The sequence below is a fragment of the Bos taurus genome, chromosome 11 (assembly GCF_002263795.3).
Source record: "Bos taurus isolate L1 Dominette 01449 registration number 42190680 breed Hereford chromosome 11, ARS-UCD2.0, whole genome shotgun sequence".
Classification (NCBI taxonomy): Eukaryota; Metazoa; Chordata; class Mammalia; order Artiodactyla; family Bovidae; genus Bos; species Bos taurus.
The window spans coordinates 10142759-10163109 of NC_037338.1; the positions used below are offsets into that span (position 1 = coordinate 10142759).

General features: G+C 49.5%; 3 protein-coding genes across 12 annotated transcripts; 2 read left to right on the forward strand and 1 right to left on the reverse strand.

Annotated features, from left to right (window-relative positions):
• Positions 1-69: 69 nt before the first annotated feature.
• On the reverse strand, positions 70-9060 carry LOC789027 (putative uncharacterized transposon-derived protein F52C9.6). 9 transcript variants are annotated; one of them, XR_009496374.1, is made up of 6 exons: positions 8921-9060; positions 3930-4081; positions 3394-3494; positions 2573-3092; positions 2196-2309; positions 70-1987 (listed from the first exon to the last, which is right to left on the reverse strand). XR_009496374.1 is itself a non-coding variant. In XM_059891712.1 (6 exons), the coding sequence occupies exon 2, from the start codon at positions 6614-6616 to the stop codon at positions 5414-5416; it is 1203 nt and encodes a 400-aa protein (XP_059747695.1). In that variant the 5' UTR covers positions 6617-6629; positions 8921-9060; the 3' UTR covers positions 70-1987; positions 2196-2309; positions 2573-3092; positions 3394-3494; positions 3930-5413. The 9 variants fall into 9 exon arrangements, 7 of the variants coding, with proteins under 7 accessions (XP_059747695.1, XP_059747696.1, XP_059747691.1 ...); XR_009496375.1 differs by having other exon boundaries at positions 8711-9060; XM_059891712.1 differs by having other exon boundaries at positions 3930-6629.
• An 84-nt stretch (positions 9061-9144) lies between these two features.
• CCDC142 (coiled-coil domain containing 142) lies at positions 9145-16370 on the forward strand. Of its 2 annotated transcripts, XM_002691199.6 has the most exons (9): positions 9145-10276; positions 10575-10661; positions 10740-10889; positions 11027-11157; positions 11227-11340; positions 14198-14312; positions 14529-14706; positions 14831-15030; positions 15161-16370. In XM_002691199.6, the coding sequence occupies exons 1-9, from the start codon at positions 9226-9228 to the stop codon at positions 15415-15417; spliced, it is 2283 nt and encodes a 760-aa protein (XP_002691245.1). In that variant the 5' UTR covers positions 9145-9225; the 3' UTR covers positions 15418-16370. The 2 variants fall into 2 exon arrangements, with proteins under 2 accessions (XP_002691245.1, XP_005212527.1); XM_005212470.5 differs by lacking the exon at positions 10575-10661.
• Positions 16371-16454: 84 nt separating this feature from the next.
• MRPL53 (mitochondrial ribosomal protein L53) lies at positions 16455-19542 on the forward strand. The gene is made up of 3 exons (NM_001045926.2): positions 16455-16563; positions 16661-16773; positions 16862-19542. The coding sequence occupies exons 1-3, from the start codon at positions 16472-16474 to the stop codon at positions 16993-16995; spliced, it is 339 nt and encodes a 112-aa protein (NP_001039391.1). The 5' UTR covers positions 16455-16471; the 3' UTR covers positions 16996-19542.
• Positions 19543-20351: the final 809 nt, after the last annotated feature.

Genomic DNA, 20351 nt, shown 5'->3' on the forward strand with positions numbered 1-20351 from the left:
TGTGAGATAAGTGGCAGTTCAGTTACAGCCCTCTCTTTCTGGTGTCGGAATCATGAATGTGTAGGACAATTTCAGATAAAAACCAGTTTATTGAACACTCACTATGTTCCAGACTTTTGGTAGGTATTTTCTCATACTTTCTCTTTCAGCCCTCATAGCAGCCCTGTGAGGTAGGGATTGCCCACATTGTACAGAAGAGGAAACTGACGCACAGGTGTTAAGAAATCTGCCCAAGGCGACACAACTTGTAATGACAGCCTGCATTCCACCATACAGTATTTAAGAGGCCTGCAACTGTAAACAAAAGAATCTGGGAAGGCCTTAAACAAAGGAGGTGTCTCAGAGCCGCCTATCTCTAGGTACAAATGGTGTTGAGTAAGACCCATAGGGCAGCAAGAGTCATTTATCCTGATAAACCGTTCTCCAAAGAAAAGCATTCTGGGACGCCTGCAGATCCACATTTTAATGAACTGAGAGTCCCAAGCAGAGCCAGGGAGGAACCAGCCAGGAGGAGCTGTCAAGATCTTAGAGGAAAAACTAGAAGGAGGTCGTGTTTCTTATAGAGAAATTAGAGAATTTTAGTTTTTTTAGGGGCAGTGATCCTGGGTAGAAAAACGAAGTAAATTCACACGGGGGAAACGCTGGTTACAATGCCCAGCGCTGGAGTGGAGAAAGAGGAAAACCAAAGGGGCAGAAGCCCGTGTATCTGCTGAGGCTCCATCAGCGTGAGAGCCAGCAGGTGGGGCATATGGAGATGTACGGATTCTGCCAGCTCCAGCAAGGGGCTGGTAAGGGGCTTCCCAAATGCATACCCTTGGTGAATCTTCTAGCAGTGGAAGGAGGTGAGCATCAGAACCACTGGACAAAGGAGAGGTCAGAATATGCGTAGAAGTGTGGACAGGAAGCAAGGTATGAGAACTGAGGCTGGAGAGGACAGGGTAAGAACTGGGATTAGGAAGAAGTGGGCTTCCATCAAGCTGCAGATCAAGACTTAGGCCTTATTCATCACTGTGACCCCATTCCTGAGCACAGAGCTCTGGCTGGTGAGTTCCCCAAGACCAAGAGCAAGCTTCAGATGCCCCTACAGACAGGTCTGTTATAGTCTGAGAATCTGAATTTTTGTCTAGATCTCTTCTTGAGCCTTGGGGGATTTTATTTTTCCTTACTGCTCCCAGAAGCCATCTGCTTAAGAACCAAAGAAAGGCTATTTCAGTGGATGCAGAGAAAGGAGCCCTGCATCCACTCTGTGTCAAGAGGTATGACTATCTCTGTGTCAAGAGGTATGACTGCCAGCCTGTTCCCATCCATGGTTTTAGAGTACAGGTCTCACAACGTGCAATGAACTGCTCCTACACCGTGTCCTTTATCCCCGTGGGATGCACACACGGCCCTGCCTTATCAGGGACAGGTTCTCCTTCATCTGGTGTGAGGTAGATGCTGGGGCCCAAGTTCCAGGATGCCCCAGCCCTCTGAGGAGTCCTGGAGGTGGAGAGGACCGGGTCTTCTGCTCTGAGTCTGGGGGAAGGACCAGACTGGCTCAGGTTGGGGATGATGCAAGGGTGGAGATAGAAGGCCAGAGGCCCTTGGGGCAGTACTTCCAGGGCAACTGCAGGAGAAGAGGCTTAAAGGCCCCAGCTCAACATGGAAAAATGGATGGAGAAATTCAGTTGACGGAGGCAGCCCAGAGATTCCTCTTCGCTGGTACTGCTGAGGAAGGAGAGAGGGGCCACTGGACACCTTCCAGCAGGGCTGCCCATGCCCCCCTTATCCTATGCATCCTGTACCCCTTACCTGTCTGAGGCAGAAAGCAGCACCACTTGTGATTGCAATCTCGGCCAGTTCTCTCTGTTGCCCTCTCAGCATAAGAGCGGGCCTGATCCCCTTACCAGGGTGACTTGCAGGAGGCAGGAATGTTAGCTCCCAGACTGCGTCAGGCTGGGACCCGCCTCTCAGAGTCTCCAGAACACACCGCTGCCTCTTCAAAATGCTTTGGTCCCAGAGGAATTAGAAAGCAGAAGGTTGAGGTGTCAGCGAAGTCAAGGAATGTTAAAACTTCCCTTTTCTCAAACTGGCTCCAGCTCCTAGTACCACTAGCACATTTTGGTAATAGCTTAACTAGAAAATGTCAATGTACACCTGATCCCCACCCCATCCCACCCAAATTCCTCTTCTGCTTCCAACCTCAGACCCATTACCTGCAGTACCATCAAGGCCTTGCCCAGGCGGAAGAGGCCCCAGGGGCTACATCAGTCAGGGCTCACACTGGCTGACCCAGCCATTCACTGCAGAATGAGCAATTTCCAAATAACCTGATAAAAAATAAAGTGGGCCAAAGTCTGGGTCCTTGGCACCCCGCCTTGCCCTGATAGCTCAGCACAAAGGCCACCCCCACCCCCCACCTACTAGTGGTCCTGGGGGTTGAGCTTCAAGACTCAGGTGAAAAGGACCATGGCCTTGTGGTAGAAACCATTTTGAGCAAAGCTGGTACCCAACTCTGGGGAGAAGGGAGAGTGGGAAGTTCAGATGGGGCTATCCTAGGGAGGGATAGGTGAGGAAGGAGAAAGAATCTCACTTGCCAGCTCCTGGCTCTATTGTAAGGCAGCTGCCAGCAGTCCTGGAGATAACCTAGGGATGGGAAGCAAAGTCAAGGCCTCAGCCTCCCCAAATCCTTCTCCTTTGTCCAAACACTTTGCATCATGCAACGCATGGAGTCCTCATGACAGTTCTGCAAGATCGAATCAGCCCTACTTTCCTGTAGAGGAAACTACCCTGGGTCAGGGGGACAGTGATGGATCTTGATCCCTGGTGTCTCAACCTTGGGGCCAGAGAACTCCTTCTACTAGTCACTGCCCTCAACCCTTAGTAGATCACCTCTCTTCCCAAAGCCCTCTGGCATCCCTTCCCCTGGTTCTAGCTGAGGTTCTTCCGCCCACCTCCTCACCTCTGCCTTATGACTCTGCCTAGGGCTCTCTTCTTTTGGAGTACTTCCTTCCTCCCGGTTCATCTTTTCTTGGAGACCCAGGCTTCTGCCTTGGGGCTAATGACTTAGTCCCTTTTCTCTGTGGGCATTGAGGGGTCAATCTCCAACCTTGCTGAAAGCCAGAGACACAAAAGTACTATTAACAGATAGATCCAGTGAGTCTTGTGAGCAGAAAGGAAAGTTAAGGAAGGGCAGGGATGACGTATGTCCTAGAGTAGTGGGAGGAGAGGGCAGGCAGAGACCATGAAGGGAAGGAGGGAGGCTCTTTCTTCTTCCTCACTACACTGTCCCTGAGCTGAGTTCCCAGAGCTGGACGGGGGTCTCCCATCGCCATCTGTAACGGCCTCAGCCTGAAGGGAAGGTGAATAGCTAGAGTTGGGATCAGCTTGAGCTGCCTGCTTTTCCAGTCCCACCTCCTGGCACTTGGTGCTCTTGGGATCTGCCTGCAGACATTCGTGTTGGACTCCCTGCCATCCTTCTCCAAGTACTCTCTTCGCTTCTGATCCTTTTGACGCTGTGGTAACAATGACAAAGAAGAGGAGGACGTATTTTGAGCACTATACTTAAACATCCACACACATCCACAAACAAAATTTGTAACTTGAGACCAGCTCTTCATGTGGACAATATATACTATATGCCATGTTACTGGGCTAAAAGTTTTGCATACACTATGTCACTTAATCTTGAAGCTCTCTGAGGTAGGTTTTGTTGTCATCCTCATTTTACATGTGAAAAAGCAGATTAGACAGTCACCAGGCAGAGGGCTCCTAGAAAGCAGGCAGATTCCAGCCCAGGCAGCAGAGTGTGACTCTACAACCACTGCACCAAATGGCCTCCAGGAGACCCTCCCGTCCCTGAGCCCTAATGGCTCCCCAGCCATCCTCAGTTCTTTCCTACTCCCGCCCCCAAATCCCTCAGGGCTCCCACTCCTTTGCCCTCCAGCTACCTTCTTCCAGAGTCTTTTCTTCTCTGCTTTCTCTTTCACATGCTCCTCCTCAGGCATCAGCTCCTTAGCAGGTTGCTTGGCTTCCTGGAGGATCCTTCTCCACAAGCCATCATTTCTTGATCATTTTTCCATCAAAGAAAACCCACTATGTCCTGGGATGGGAAGGGGAAGGGAGGCTGGTATTGTGGGGAACTCTGAGACAGGGCAAGGAGCTTGGCTGGGTTAACCTCTCCACCACGGCAACCACAAACTAGCTACCCAGCCTGGAGAATTTGACAGGCCAACCTCTCCCTGCTCAGCATCTCAAAACACGCTGCTGGCTTTCATGGTGTTATCGCCTCCCTTCACTAATTCTCCTGCTTTCCCAAGGGCTGAAGGTAGCATTCAGTCCAGCCCTCTTCAGCATCCTGTCCCTACTCAGCCACAATGAGGCCCCTGAGATGGAGCCCTCTTACCTGCTCTTCCAGCTGTGTCCCTTGTCATATCCTTGAATATGAACATCCCCATATAATCCACCCTGGGGCTAGCTCAGTGCCTAAATGAGTGCCACAGTTCCTGGTTGGCCCCTTCCCTGCACTTTATGTGTTTCTTCCCCAAACCAAGTTCTCAGCAATTACGCCCTGTCTCAAAATTTTCCAGTAATCCTCCAATGCCAGGGCCACAGGCAAGATTGAGTCTAGCCTGGGACTTGGACCCTTACAAAAAGCCCCCCGGCTAAGCTTTCCAGTCTTCTCTTCCAGTCTTCCCTTACATAGCTGCTGCCCTCCCTCTGCTACCAGGCTCCTTCCAGCCTTGGGGGTCTTCCCCTAGCTGTCCTAGAATCCTTTCTGGCTCTGAGCTTCTTTCTCACCACACTTTGCCTTACCTTCAAGATGAAGTTCAAGTTCACATCCCATTTCTGCCTAAAGCCTTTCCAGACTCTTTCAACTCCAGTTTGTGTGTGTGTGCTAAGTCACTCAGTCGTGTCTGACTCTGTGCAACCCCATGGACCATAGCCCCCCAGGCTCCTCTGTCTGTGGAATTCTCTAGGCAAGAATACTGGAGTGGGTTGCCATTTCCTCCTCCAGGGGATCTTCCCAACCCAGGGTTCAAACCTGAGTCTCCCACATTGCAGGCAGATTCTTTACCACTTGAGCCACCAGGGAAGCCCCTCCAGTTCTCTCTGCCCTCACTCAAAAAAGCAGCACTAACATAGCCTGTGGTATATAACTTAAAAGCTTGTTATTCATTGGTTTTTATTGCTCTTAACTGGCCAGGCAGCACAGAGCTGGAGAGAACACTGTGCTGGAGCAGAGCTGCTTGCACCTTAGTTCTGTCTCTGCCACTGCCCGGCTGTTTGATTTTGGACAAGTCATTTAACTTCTCTGGACCTCAGCTTACTCATTCACAAAATAAGGCAAGTCCCTTCAAGGCTTGCCCTGGACATTCTGTGGTTCTAATGAGGATTGTTTCCTTAGTAAGTGTTCTGTTCAGTTCAGTTCAGTTCAGTCGCTCAGTTGTGCCCGACTCTTTGCGACCCCATGAATCGCAGCACACCAGGCCTCCCTGTCCATCACCAACTCCCAGAGTTCACTCAAACTCATGTCCATCGAGTTGATGATGCCATCCAGCCGTCTCATCCTCTGTCGTCTCCTTCTCCTCCTGCCCCCAATCCCTCCCAGCATCAGAGTCTTTTCCAATGAGTCAACTCTTCGCATGAGGTGGCCAAAGTATTGGAGTTTCAGCTTTAGCATCAGTCCTTCCAAAGAACACCCAGGATTGATATCCTTTAGAATGGACTTGTTGGATCTCCTTGCAGTCCAAGGGACTCTCAAGAGTCTTCTCCAACACCACAGTTCAAAAGCATCAATTCTTTGGCACTCAGCTTTCTTCACAGTCCAACTCTCACATCCATACATGACCACAGGAAAAACCATAGCCTTGACTAGACAGACCTTTGTTAGCAAAGTAATGTTTCTGCTTTTGAATATGCTATCTAGGTTGGTCATAACTTTTCTTCCAAGGAATAAGCGTCTTTTAATTTCATGGCTGCAGTCACCATTTGTAGTGATTTTGGAGCCCCCCAAAATAAAGTCTGACACTGTTTCCACTGTTTCCCCATCTATTTCCCATGAAGTGATGGGACCAGATGCCATGATCTTCGTTTTCTGAATGTTGAGCTTTAAGCCAACTTTTTCACTCTCCTCTTTCACTTTCATCAAGAGGCTTTTGAGTTCCTCTTCACTTTCTGCCATAAGGGTGGTGTCATCTGCATATCTGAGGTTATTGATATTTCTCCCGGCAATCCTGATTCCAGCTTGTGTTTCTTCCAGCCCAGCATTTCTCATGATGTACTCTGCATATAAGTTAAATAAGCAGGGTGACAATATACAGCCTTGACGTACTCCTTTTCCTATTTGGAACCAGTCTGTTGTTCCATGTCCAGTTCTAACTGTTGCTTCCTGACCTGCATATAGGTTTCTCAAGAGGCAGGTCAGGTGGTCTGGTATTCCCATCTCTTTCAGAATTTTCCACAGTTTATTGTGATCTACACAGTCAAAGGCTTTGGCATAGTCAATAAAGCAGAAATAGATGTTTTTCTGGAACTCTCTTGCTTTTTCGATGATCCAGCGCATGTTGGCAATTTGATCTCTGGTTCCTCTGCCTTTTCTAAAACCAGCTTGAACATCTGGAAGTTCCCGGTTCATGTGTTGCTGAAGCCTGGCTTGGAGAATTTTGAGCATTACTTTACTAGCGTGTGAGACGAGTGCAATTGTGCAGTAGTTTAGTAAGTGTACACCATCTTTAAAACCAAACAGAAAAAGGCCTGCCTTGACCTTCTATTTCTCCCCAAAACACAGTCTATGCTACTCTCTTAATTCATGACCTGGCCACACATGATCTGGCCACCCAATCTCTTCAGGAAATCACCTCCTACCCTTTCATCTTCTTCCAACTGCAGCAGTCTCCTTTGAAGTTTCTACAATGCGCCAAGTGTGCTCCCATTTCAGAGCTTTTGTATGTGTGATTTCCTTTGCCTTAAATGCTTTTTCCCCAGTGAATGGCTCAGTCCCTCACCCCCTTCAGATCCCTATTTAAATCTTCCAGGGAGGACTTCTCTGACCACTCCATTTAAAAAGTGAAACCTCTCACTTCTCCTCAGTGCTCCCTAACCTCCTTCTTGCTTTATCTTTCTTTACACTTCTCATATTTGACATATTGTTTATTTGTTAACTGGCTGCCCCCACTGGACACTCCTGATTCAATGAATAGAGGGATTTTTGTCTGTTTGGCTTAATGCTTTCTTCGCAGTGCCTAAAACAGTGTGCAGTACATAGTTGGTGCTCAACAAGTGTACACTGAATGTGCCCAGATGGGTGAGGCGGCTACTGTAATTGAGATTCAGCCAGGAGCTGGGCCTGAAGAACCCTGTGTGATCTAGTGAGTTTGGATTTTGTCTTGTTAGTGATGCGAGTGGATCTGATCTAGGGAGTAAAATGCTCAAATGAAAGAGTACTGGGGAAAGAGATGAGTCTAGGCGTGAAATGTTTAGTCGGCAGGTCTTTACAACTGTTCAAGTCAGAAATAATGAATTCTTGAACTAGGGCAGTGGCTGCAGAAGCAGGACTGGAAATAATGGGTTTGATCCAAAAGACACTTCAGAAGTAGATTTTGTGACTGAACACAAATGAGGTAAAGGAAAAGAGAGGAATATGGAGACTGGTTCTCAGATTTCTGAATAAAGCAACTGGAAGGAAGTTTGTGTGGTTAATCAAGATTAGAGGAAATGCAATGAATCTGCAAAGATGATGAATTAACTTCTGGATTTGTTGCTTTTTTGAGATAACCAGGAAGCAGTTGGAAGTATAGCTTCTCAGTGCTCCCAAATCTGATCCTGTCCCTCCCTCAATAGCCCTCCCACCTACTTCAGGACATCCAGACCCGTGTGCCATTTTTTCAAGCCACTTACTGTCCTCCTTCTCGCCTCTTCTCTCAAACCCATAGCTAAGGTCTCACTTCACTTAAGTTCTTTTTAAGGTTTCTTTGCTTTAGCGCCTTTGTTCCCTCTGTTCATAATATCTTTCCCCAAGCAACTCCTTGTTGTTTGTTGTTTAGTCACGAAGTAGTGTCTGACTCCTTTGTCACCTCATGGACTGTAGCCCACCAGGCTCCTCTAGCCATGGGATTTCCCAGACAAGAATACTGGAGCGGACTGCCATTTCCTTCTCCGGGGGATCTTCCCCATCCAGGGACTGAATCCACGTCTCCAGTGTTGGCAGGTGGGTTCTTTATCACTGAGCCATCCCCAATCCTCAACTACCCATTCCCCAATCCTCAACCCTCCTCTGCCCAATCCTGCCCACTTATTACTGCCGAGTTGTCCCTGGCTCCCCACCCTCCCTCCACTTGCATCGCGCTGCTTGACAGTAAGCCCCACAGTCTTCTGCTGCTGCTGCTGCTAAGTCGCATCAGTCGTGTCCGACTCAGAGCGACCCCCTAGACGGCAGCCCACCAGGCTCCCCCGTCCCTGGGATTCTCCAGGCAAGAACACTGGAGTGGGTTGCCATTTCCTTCTCCCTTGCGTGAAAGTGAAAAGTGAAAGTGAAGTCGCTCAGTCGCGTCCGACTCGTAGCGACCCCATGGACTGCAGCCTACCAGGCTCCTCCGTCCATGGGATTTTCCAGGCAAGAGTATTGGAGTGGCTTGCCATTGCCTTCTCCAAAGCCCCACAGTCACTCCTCTCCAAAGACCCGGGAGAGCACCACAGGACAGCCAGGGAATTCCCATGGAGTCCTTTTTACCTCGGCGGCGCCGCAGCCCTCAGCACCGAATACCCTGCAGTGTTTGGAGACAGCAGCGACCCCCAGCGGGCAGCCAGGCCGCAGAGGAAAGCCTACAGGAAACTAAAGCGGTAGCGCGTCGGAGCCCTCTGCTCGCCTAGCGAAGCACAAAATCCCACTGAAAACAGATCCAAGCGGAGCCCTCCTGGACCCCCTCTGGTCTTGTCTCACCTGTTTACCTAACTTGACTAGCCCACAGTCTTCGGAATCGGCGCCATCCCCGTCAACAGTGACGCGAGAATGAAAGACAGTAGGGTATTTGATACCGGCCAAGGGCGAAGTGAGACGGAGGATGCAGCCATCTTTGTCGAGGGCGGAAGCATGTGCTTACGGAGCGTCAGAGAGTCCATGACGGTCCCGGCGGCACCCTGGCAAGAGCTGAAGGCTCCGGGGATAGGGCGGAGCCGCCGCTGTGGCGGGCGTTGGGCAGTGCGGGGTGGTGGGAATCGTTAGGCTGGTTCCGGACACGGTGTCCCATGGCCCAAGCGTCTCGCTGTGGTGGCCTTCTGCCTCCGCTGGCTGCCGTGCCGCCGTTACGGGCGCAGCCCGGGGGCGCCGAGGAGGAGCAGTGGCAGAAAAAGCGGGACGTTCGTGGCTGGCCAGGGCTGCCGGTCGCCCGGAGCATCCTCTGCCAGGACCCTCGGCCTGACGGGGCTCCGAAAGAGCAGCCGTGGTGGGTGGCGCCGGCGGACGCAGGAGAGCACAGTGAAGCTGGCGCTGTAGACTGGGGGCAGGAGCTGGCCGCTGGCGGCCTGATTCCTCCGGCGCTACGGCGTCTCAGGGCTGTGTTGCTGCGGCTGCAGCGCGAGCGGGAGCAGCTCCTCCAAGCGCGGGATTGCGCCCTCCACCTACAGGCGGCCGTGCGCTTCCTGAGGATCCTGAGTCCCGGCGCTCCATCTCCCAGCCACGGCCTCTTGCTTCAGCTGTGCCGCGACCTGCTACAGCACCTTTCCGGAGGGGCGATCCTGCGAAGCAGGCTTCTGGAGATGCCCCACCCGCTACTCCTGGCACGCCCCGTCGGACTAGCAGCCCAGCGCTTGGATGCTACTGTTGAGATGCGGCTTCGGGCTCTGGGCCGGGCGCCCGCCACCCCAGCCCTGTCGTCCCAACTCGCCGATCTGCTGCTGGCACTTCCGGCGTACCACCAGCTGCAGGGGAAAGTCTTCAGCCAAGTCCCAGCATCAGCGCGCCCGTATCCCCCCGGCCGTGTGCTCCGCCTCCTGACGGGGGAGCGGGGTTGCCAGGTGGCAGATTGGCTGGATGAGGCGCTCAGGGGATCTGGCTTGAGGGACCAGCTCCTCAGACGGTGCCAAGAGGAGCGGGAGCTGTTGCCAGGGCTACTGGGCCTGTTGGGGGGCGTGACAGGTTCAGCCAGCAGTGAACTGGGGCTTGGAGGGGCCGGAGCTTTGTGGAGCCAGTACTGGACCCTGCTGTGGGCAGCCTGTGCTCAGAGCCTGGACTTAAGTCTAGGACCCTGGAGGGACTCCAGGGCAGCGGCACAGCAACTGAGTCAGGCACTGGGTCAGGGTGAGTGATGGGCCTGGGTGGGTGTTTGGGAAGGCTGGAGTCTTTTACTTCCGTATACACCTCACTCACCTGCCACAAGACTACAAAAGCAGGCCCTTTAGAAGGAACATCCCCCACCCCACCCAAGCCCTGGGGGTTCAGGTTGTAAGCTTCTTAGCTTTCAAGGCAAGGTCTTGCTTTCCATGCCAGCCTTGAGTCTTGGGAGAAACTTCCCCTCTTCCCCCATCATTGAGTGGGGGCAGTGGCTGTGGAAAAGAGAGACCTTGTTTTCAGGCTCCAGAGTCATTTCTTCCACTAGCATCACTGCCTCAGGAGTGTGAGAAGGAGCTGGCTTCTTTGTGTCGCAACCTAACTCATCAATCTCTTATTTGGAGCTGGGATCAAGGTGAGGAGGAAGGGGTAATGGCAGTGACACAAGCCCCAGATTGCCCCTTCCTTATCAAACCATACCCCTCATCTTCAGGCTTCTGCCAGGTCCTGGGATCTGCTAGTGGAAATCAGAGCAGCCTTCCCTCATCCTCCTGTACCACCAAACTTTTACAACAGCTCTTCCCTCCTCTCTTGGATGCCCTCCGGGAGCCCAGGTCAGGACTCCTCCTCTGCGGGCCACCAGGTGAGACAAGGTGCTGGGGATGGGGGGAATAGGAGAACACTGAGGATACCCCCTTTATTCCTTATTCTGTTCTGAAACCTGCCTCTTCCCAAAGGTGCTCCATATCCCTTCAGATATTCTGTCCCTCCTCTCCTCAGGTCCTGCACCCCTTGCCCTGGGGCTCTGTACCCTGCAGACTACCTTGCTCTGGTTTTGGAGCAGAACTCAGCAGCATCTGGCAGCGTGGGCCCCAGGTTCCTTCCTGCTCCTGATCCAGAAGGACTTACCTGTGAGTAGCTAGGGAACACGTGGGGAGCATCCTGCGGTGGGCTCAGAGCTGACTCTGTTTCTATCAAAGCCTCTACTGCAGGAGGCAGAAGCTTTGTCTCACCTGGCCTCAGAGGAAAGCTTGGCTCTGGATGTGGAGCAGCAGCTGGGCCTGGAGATCCGGAAGCTGACTGTGCAGATCCAGGTAAGGAGAGGCACCAGCTTGGGGGTTGGGGTGGTTGTGATGGTGGTAGAACAACTCAAGTGCCTTGGAATTGCCACTGAACGAATGTATCTTCTTGTGTGGACTGCCACTAAATCCACTTTTTGTCCTCTCATTATGGAAATTTTTTTTAGAATACAGAAGTAGAAGAATATAATGGACCTCCATATTCCTACCACTGAGGCCTTAATAACAATCAACTCATGGTCAATTTCTTTTGTTTGTATATCCCAACCCCCAACTCCTATGTCAGGCTCTCCTGTTGTGACTTTAACAGCCACTGATGATCACTGTCTATATCCATTATTTCATTAGAGGGTGCAAGGTGGTGACATTCTAATTCTGTCATCCTTTCTTCATTAGTAATCAGATTACTCTTACAAAGTAAAACTTTAAATTTTTTAATTTACTTATTTGGCTGAGTCTTAGTTGTGGCATGTGCAATCCTAGTTGAAGTATGTGAGATCTTTCATTGTGCATGGGCGCCAGAGTGTGGGGGCTCAGGTGCCCCCTGCATGTGGGCTCTTAAGTTCCCTGACCAGGAACTGAACCGGGGTCCCCTGCATTGGAAAGTGGATTCAACCACTAGACCACCTGGGAAGTCCCAAGTGAAACTTGCCTCAAAAATTATTTGGTTACTTTGAGGTATATTTTGTAGAGAATAAGCAAGATAAATGATTGACTTTATTTACTAGTTTTTGATAGAATGTTTCTTTTTTTTTTTTTGGTAAAAGTACAACTTGTATTTTTATTAAAACTCAAAATATTATTCTAGAAGGCTTGTAATGAAAAAATAGCACTTTGCTTCCACCTCGACTTCTAATCCCTGTTCTACAGTGGTGATTTTCATACATTTTTGGCTGTTTCTTCTAATATTTGATTATTTCCCTCTAAATTTATGAATTAAACTCTTGTATTTTAATCTTTCTCCATCTTACACTCTATCTGTTCCTATTGTGGATGATGTCTCTCTGCTTTTTGTTTTCTGTTCCTACCCAGATGTCTCTTTGCCCTGAATATAGGGGCATGGTTGTGTTTAGTCCCTGGCCCCCTGCTCCTCTCTCTGCACCAAGGTGCTGTGAACCCTCACACTTTAGCCCTAACCCACCATCTGCATCTGCCTGTTGGGCATTTCTACATCAATTTACTCCCATGTCCTCTCTCAATTCAACATGTCCCAGAAGACTCTTCATGAGTAGGGTTGGGCAGTGATGATTGTGGGAGCTCTGGGGAGGGAAGGCTTTGGTGAGCATGTGGTAACAGAAGCTCCATACAGGGCCTGTGGCTCAAGCTGGTAGATGGGTAGCCTCAGAGGAGCAGCAGGGGTTACTGGAGGTGGGGAGTTCACAGTTCCTTGGGGGAGTAGTGGGGAAATGGCCTGACCAAAGCAAAAGCTCCCTTTGTGTGTGTGTGCATGTACATGGGCATATACTTGCCCTAGCATGCACATGTCAAGAGTAGGGGCGGAGGATTGTGGAGGAGTAAGTTGTCATCAAGATGTGGAGGGCAGCCCACAGATTTTAGACTGTATCTCTTAAGTGATAGGGAGCCATTGTAAGTTGTAAGTGATAAGAGTTTGATCTAGCTATAGCAGTCAAGATAGAAGGGAAGTGGGGAGACATAATACGAGAAAGGTCCAACTCTTGGTAGTTGCAGTGAGAACAGAGCAAAAGGCGCAGGGACAGCATGCTCACCATGTGAATGCAACGCCGTCTAGTTTCGTGCCTTGCTCCACTGCTGGGTCTGTTCTGCACTTTCAACTACATACATCACTGGGACGAAAAAGAAGAATCAGATGTGAATTTTCTCCTCAGCTGGACTGTAATGTCTCATAGAAAAAACTGTCTCAGAGTGTGACCTTGTATTTCCTGAGTGTTGAGTCCAGAATTTCCTAACAAATGTCAGTTGGCAAAAGGGTAACTTCTTTATCATATATAAGGGAGAAAGGGGTTCTGGTGTTTGGGCTAAGAGAAGAAGAGTTTGGATTTAGATAGGCTGTTGTCAGAATATGTATCAGGAGCCACAGGGGCCCTCCCCAACCAAGTCTGCCCACCCCCACCCCCCAACCCAGTCCCATCCTCTCTTCAGGCTTCAGGCATACAGTCACCTTTTCTTTAGACCTGCCACAACACACCCCAATTCTTGGGGTTCTTCTCCAAGATGGGCTGTAGACACCTCTCTCTTTTTGCTGTCTTCTCCCCCATCCAAAAACAAAACCTATCAAACCAGAGAAACCAAACCAGCACATGGACTTTTTCTTGGTTTGTGGGTTATAATGCTTTGGAGAAATGAAAGTGGCTATAAAGAATATTCAGTGTGAGGACATTCCAAAGGTTCCTAAATCTCAGAAAGTTATATTGATTGCTCCTGATCTACAAGCAGTCCTTGCCTTCCTTTCATAGATGACATAAGATCATACAATTCACTTTTCTCTTTTCAGCTGCTGCCTGTCTGCAGATCATGCAGACCCCTTTCTGTAGCATTTGTTTTTGAACATTGGTGGTAGTGAGGGTGTCTCCATCTTTTTTTTTCCTATTAATGTTCCTATGGAATAAAATTAACCTGGAGGATATCCATTTTCTAAACCAAGCTGAGGAGAGCAGGGTAATCTTAGGGCAATTGTCCATAATCTTTTCTCAGTCCAGGCCTTTGGAAAACTCAGTAAAGGCTATAGCATCTCTCCTCGGAAAATGCCCAAGCCCATACAATTATGCGTACAATTCTGTTCTGGGGCTTTATGGATGCCAGGTTAATAAACACCTCAGATTTAGAAGAGCGTACGACTTGACAAATCCCTCACGAATAAGCAAGCCCTTTTACTTTTTCCTTATTCCCATAGCTCCTGCCTGAAGAGTCACTGAGTCTCTTTTTTCAAGAATGTCATAAACAAGCCACACAGGACTTTGAACTCCACATGCCACGGGGTCGGTACTGGAGGCATCGTCTGTGTTCTGGTAACTCATCATGGCATTCCCTCCCAGGCTTCCCAGGGTAACAGTATCCAAGCCCCTCTGTGTCCTTGAGGGGCTCCACCTCTCTGCCTCCATCATTGTCCTCACCTTCTTTGTCCCCACACCCTGAAATCCTACCCTCTTCCCCCAAATGCTCCATTAGGGGCTGGAGGGATCTCCCTAACCTCATATCCTGTCCTTTCTCTTCTCTCACTCCAGAACTTCCCAGCATTCCTAGTGAGTATGCTGGGTTGGTGGTCCGCAGGGTACTGGAGCCTGTGTTGCAAGGACTGCACGGACTGCCACCCCAAGCCCAGGCCCCTGCCCTGAGCCAGGCGCTGACCGCCATCCTGGGTGCCTGGCTTGACCACATCCTCTCTCATGGGATCCGGTTCAGGTGAGAAGAAAAGAAGGAAGTGGCAGGGCGATGAACAGAGCTGAAAAAAGGGAGGGGGATGGTGGGGAAGAGCAGTTTGGAGAGGCAGGAGGGTCAGGTGGCCACACTGTATCTTGGCCTTCAGCCTGCAGGGGGCGCTGCAGCTCAGACAAGACTTTGGAGTGGTCAGGGACTTGCTGGAGGAGGAGCAGTGGGGCCTGTCCCCAGAACTTCGCCAGACTCTGTTCATGCTCAGCATCTTCCAGCGGCTGGATGGGGCCCTGTTGTGTCTGTTGCAGCAGCCCCTGCCCAAGACTCAAGTCCACAGGAGGCTTCCCCGTTGCTGTGAGTCACTCTCCCTCCCCAGCTCCAGGCTCTCTTCGCCCCAGCTCATTATTCGTAACCCATTCCTATCCTCAATCTGGCTTTAGTGTCCCCCTCGCTAGCCACCTGCCTTCCCCTCCTGCTTTACCAGGTGCATGTAATGAGGTTCAGACCATGGAATTGCCCAGCAGCAGCCTCAACAGCCTGGAGAGCTTGGAGCCCCCTCTTCGGCCTGGAGTATTTCCAACCCAGACAGCTCAGCTGCTAAGCACACTGTGGGGAGGAGGACCTAGCCCTGATGCTTACTTGGTAGGAAACCAGCAGGCCTGGCTTGCTCTGAGGCAGCACCAGCATCCTCGCTGGCACTTATCTTTTCTTTCCTGCCTGGGGACCAGTTCTGAATCCTAAGGACCCTCATCAGAAGCTAGTCAGAGCTCCCCATCTCTGTCTGAAGAAGCCCAGACATTTAGAAATGCATATTTTAAAAGCTTAATTGGGAGCTTGGAAGAAAGCATATCTGAGAACCACAAGCTACAGAGAGCCTGGACTTGAAAAGCCAATCCAAGATAACTACTCCAATTGCCTGGAATCCAGAGTAAAGGGCATAATCACAGCTTGAAACCTGGAAGTCAGCATCCTTGGGAGGCTCAGGCACAGTTCCCCATCAGTAAGGACATCTCAGGGCTAGACGCTAGCAGCTAAATCCTGGGAGTAAGACTTTAGTGTTGGATCCCAGGAGAAACGGGAAAAGCAATAGAAAGCAGGGAGCCTAGATGTCACTTCCTCTTCAATCCCAGGAGCCAGGCTAAACACAAGACAGGTTGGGACACTACTACAAAGTAATTCCTCAGGAACCAGAGGTGGAATTTCTACACCCAAATCAGTCCCCACGGCCTATGTTACAGTACCCTGTACTCCCCTCATTACTATTTTTAGTCATTTAAGAATAGTGGGCTGTAGAACCTTCACGTGTAAGCGTTAGCTACTCCAGAGTCCACAGATTTAATCTGAAGTTACCTGAGTGGGGTTACCCTCTGGTAGGTTTATAATCCCTGCGGTGGTAGGGACCAGCACTTAAGACGGTGTTAACCTAGATCTAGCACAGCAGGGTGCAGAGAGGGAGAGGCTGCAGAAGGCGTGTCATCCGAGCCAGGAGCAAATGGCTTTCGCTTTATTCACTGTCTTCACCGTGGTACAAGAGGGCTGTTGATGTCACGTAGTGTTTATTGAGAGCGTACTTTGGGCCCTCCATACCCTGTGCCGAAACCGTCTCTCTCCTTCCTGGCGTTCCGCCTCTTGGTTGGGGAGCCCAGGGCGGCGGCTTAGGCACCAGCACCGCTAACACCGGAGGAGAATCCGCACCGAGCGGAGGTCCGTGACTGCGGAAGTGCGCCGCGGCTCACAGACTCTCGCACCAGAGACACTTCCGCCAGCCAAGAGTCCTTCCGGGGCGGATGTCACCATGGCGGCGGCCTTGGCTAGGCTCGGGCTCCGCTCGGTCAAGCAGGTTCGGGTTCAGTTCTGCCCCTTCGAGAAGAACGTGGAATCGACGAGGTATGAGGGGCAGTGGTGCGGGGCGAAGGGACACGCCTCCCTCCCGCTGGGGATCTAGTCCCTTTTGCCCGGCGCTCACGCCGTTTTCTCACCGTAGGACCTTCCTCCAGGCGGTGAGCAGCGAGAAAGTTCGCTCCACGAACCTCAACTGCTCAGTGATTGCGGACGTGAGGCACGACGGCTCCGAGCCTTGCGTGGACGTGCTGTTCGGTGGGTTTCGTTGGGAGTCGGGCGGGAGTCGCGCGCCCTCGGCCCTGGCCCCGCAGTCCTGGTACCTGACTCGTTTTTCCCCCTCCAGGAGATGGGCATCGCTTGATTATGCGCGGCGCTCACCTGACCGCCCAGGAAATGCTCAGTGCTTTCGCCTCCCACATCCAGGCCAGGGGCGCGGCGGCGAGCGGGGACAAGCCTAGCGCCAGTACTGGGCGCTGACAGCACAAAAGAGACCAGTCAACAGATTTTAACCCAAGACTGCTAAGGACACTTATTTAAGAAGAACTTAATTACTTATATCACTATCTGGAGGGCCACAGAACGCCAAAAAAAAGAAGAGAGGCCTGTGACTACAAACCTAACCAGTGTTTCTGGGACGAGGAACCACGAGGGGTGCGGACAAATTTGAATTTATTTCAGTGTCTTACCATCACTCACTGCTTAACCCTTTTGAATTTGGCTTCTCCTTCCACTACTCAAGGTACCTCTTACTCTATTAGAAATGCTGTTTTCTCAGTCCTCATCTTTTCAGTCGCATTTGCCACTCTTAATTAACTCCTTGTGGAACTTCTCTTCCTCTCGGGTCCCTTGTCTTAACCATAAAGGTGTACTACTCTCCTTTCTTTTATTTTTGGGGCATCTTGTCTTCTGTCATGACTTGAAGTATCCTCTTGGGTTAAATCCTATATTTCTGTTGGGCTCTAATCTTAAATTCTGTGCTATATAGTCAGGGTACCTACTACCAATTTTCGCCTAATTCCGGCAACACTTTGTCCAAAATAAAACTGATAATCTTGCATACTGTCTATAATGATCTTTGAACAACGGCAGGTTTGAACTGCAGGGGTACTCGTATGTGCCTATTTTTAAAATAAATACTACATGATCTGTGGTTGTTTGAATCTGCAGTTGTGGAATCATGGATGGTGACTGTAAAGTTATCCCCGCCTTATCAACGCTGAAGGAGTGGAGCCCCTAACTCCCTTCCCCACCCCCATTGTTTTAGAGTCAACTGTACTTGCCTCTTCTGACTTCCTTATTCCTTTAAAAGGCACTTCATCTGCTCAGCCTCTTGAGCTGAAAACCACAGCTTTATATCTGGTTCTGCCCTCTCCCTTTCCCTGCATATCCAGTCAGTAAGTTCAGAATATTTTGTCTTAAAATCTCCTGAAATGTTCTCTCCATTCCCATTCCTGCTCTTGTATTATTGCTGTATTCTCTCACCTGGTCTCCTTTTTTTCTAACCATTTTCATTCCTTAATTTTATCTTTCCAAAGCATTGGTTTTATGTCTTACTACTACTTGTTTCTGGAAAAGGAAATGGCAACCCACTCCAGTATTCTTGCCTGGAGAATTCCATGGACAGAAGAGCCTGGTGGGCTACATACAGTCAGTCCATGGGGTTACAAAGAGTCAGACACGACTGAGTGACTAACTTTCACTACTTGTTTCAGAGAACAGTGCCTAAAGTGTTTTCATACTAGGTTACGCTGTGGATCATGAAGTTAATTTAGGGGGATTAAATCAGCCTTTAAAAAAAAAACAGTAAAATAGAATAAAAAGTATCAGAGTGCATGGCACATGGACTGGGAAGTATTCTTTAAGAAACCTAAGTTTTAAGCATATAATCATGAATATAGTTATATAAAGTGTGTGGATGTGTTTTTATTTGCATGTACTTGGTTGCAGTATAGAATTATTTCTTACCATAGGTTGTAAGAAAAAATGCTTGATAGCCACTGGTTTAGAGAAAAACTTAAGAATGTTCAGCCAGGCATTCAAGAATCTCTGGACACTGGCTGCTATGTACTTTGCCAAATATATTCTCCTACCACATTACTATAGTACTTCTCCGCTTAAAACAGTGATATTTTCAAAGGACTGGTTTTCTCCCCTCTCCCTTTAAAGAAAAACTATCAGGAGACAATCAAGTGTAGTAAAAACCAGAATGCCTGGGATTGAAATCCTAAGCTTTTCCCTTAAGTAGCTATGTAACTTTGGACACATTACTTAGTCTCAGTGCCTATTTCCTCATTTGTAAAATGGGGATAATAGTACCTACCTCATAGAAGGTATGTTGGGGCTTCCCTGGTGGCTCAGAGGTTAAAGCGTCTGCCTGGGATCTGGGAGACCCAGGTTCCATCCCTGGGTCAGGAAGATCCCCTGGAGAAGGAAATGGCAACCCACTCCAGTACTCTTACCTGGAGAATTCCATGGAGGGAGGAGCCTGGCAGGCTACAGTTCATGGGGTCGCAAAGAGTCAGACATGACTGAGCGACTTCACTTCATAGGACTGTTGAGAGGATTAAGTGAATTGATATCTGGGACTTCCCTAATAGTCCAGTGATTAAGACGCTATGCTTCCACTACAGAGGGCGCTGGTTCAATCCCTGGTCTGGGAACTAAGATCCCCACATACAAATAAGTAAATAGATGTCTGTAAACTTTCTCGAATATTGAGTGAGCATAACATAAGCATGTAAGAGGCCTTATGCCACAGGCCTCTATATAGTGATGATACTACCTACCTAGATTTGAGTTCTCCACCCCATGGTTAATCTCTTATCTTTGACTAGATTACCCACTCTGATCTGTAAAATACAGATGGTCCAAACATTGCTGTAAACATGGATTGAACGCTGGCCCTGTGCTTCTAGATTGTGAACTTGAGGTTGGGACTGTTTTCTCTGTGTCCCCAACATTTTGCTTAGTGCCTGATAAGCAGTGTGCAATAAACGTGTTGAATTTACACATATTTAGCATTAACCTTGTGACTTGAACTGATTATTATTACTGAGATGCAAGGATGAATGGTGAAATTCAGGTGTGTACTAAGTGCTAAAATATAGAAGTGGACCAAGTGCAATGGTAGCAAGAAAGGACTGACCATTTGCTTTGGTCAGAAGGTGATTGTTAAATGAGTAAAAAGTCTACCATTGGAGGGTAGGGCCAGAAGTCAGATTATAGTAAAATATGTGAGCATGCAACATGAAGTGTGAGTTTTATATAATTAAAATTTGGATGGGAGGTGTGATAATAGCTAGAATAACATAAATGTGGATTCGGGTTTTTTTGATCATGAAGTCGCTCAGTCTGTCCGACTCTTTGTGACCCCATGGATTGTAGCCCACTAGGCTCCTCCATCCATGGAATTTTCTAGGCAAGAGTACTGGAGTGGGTTGCCTTTTCCTTCTCTAAAATATTTCTTTTGAGCCGCTTTTTTGGGGGTAGGGGGCAAGAATACTGGAGTGAGTTGCCATTCCCTTCTCCAGATCTTCCTGACCCACGGCTTGAACCCGGGTCTCCTGCACTGTAGGCAGACACTTTACTGTCTGAGCCACCAGGGAAGTCAGGGTTTTTTTAGAGGATGATAGAAATTTGTACTTTATGAAAACACCTTTTATGCTGAGCTGTTGGTGAGAACTGTGAATCTAAGTTGCATTTCTGAACCATCATCAAATGTAACGTTGGGACTTACTTAGTGGTCCAGTGGTTGACTCCCTGCTCTTGAGGCAGGGGGCCTGGGTTCGATCCCTGGTCAAAGAACTAGATACTACATGCAGCGACTTAGAGTT

What these genes read in the sequence shown, in the direction of transcription:
- LOC789027 (XM_059891711.1), bottom strand. Translation starts at nt 6,652, where the DNA reads ATGCTCAAAATTCTCCAAGCCAGGCTTCAGCAACACATGAACCGGGAA.
- CCDC142 (XM_002691199.6), top strand. Translation starts at nt 9,226, where the DNA reads ATGGCCCAAGCGTCTCGCTGTGGTGGCCTTCTGCCTCCGCTGGCTGCC. An exon ending in CCTCCTCTGCGGGCCACCAG is followed by an intron (nt 10,890 to 11,026) that starts GTGAGACAAGGT and finishes TCCTCTCCTCAG; the next exon opens with GTCCTGCACCCCTTGCCCTG. An exon ending in TCTCATGGGATCCGGTTCAG is followed by an intron (nt 14,707 to 14,830) that starts GTGAGAAGAAAA and finishes CTTGGCCTTCAG; the next exon opens with CCTGCAGGGGGCGCTGCAGC.
- MRPL53 (NM_001045926.2), top strand. Translation starts at nt 16,472, where the DNA reads ATGGCGGCGGCCTTGGCTAGGCTCGGGCTCCGCTCGGTCAAGCAGGTT. An exon ending in AAGAACGTGGAATCGACGAG is followed by an intron (nt 16,564 to 16,660) that starts GTATGAGGGGCA and finishes TTCTCACCGTAG; the next exon opens with GACCTTCCTCCAGGCGGTGA. An exon ending in TTGCGTGGACGTGCTGTTCG is followed by an intron (nt 16,774 to 16,861) that starts GTGGGTTTCGTT and finishes TTCCCCCTCCAG; the next exon opens with GAGATGGGCATCGCTTGATT.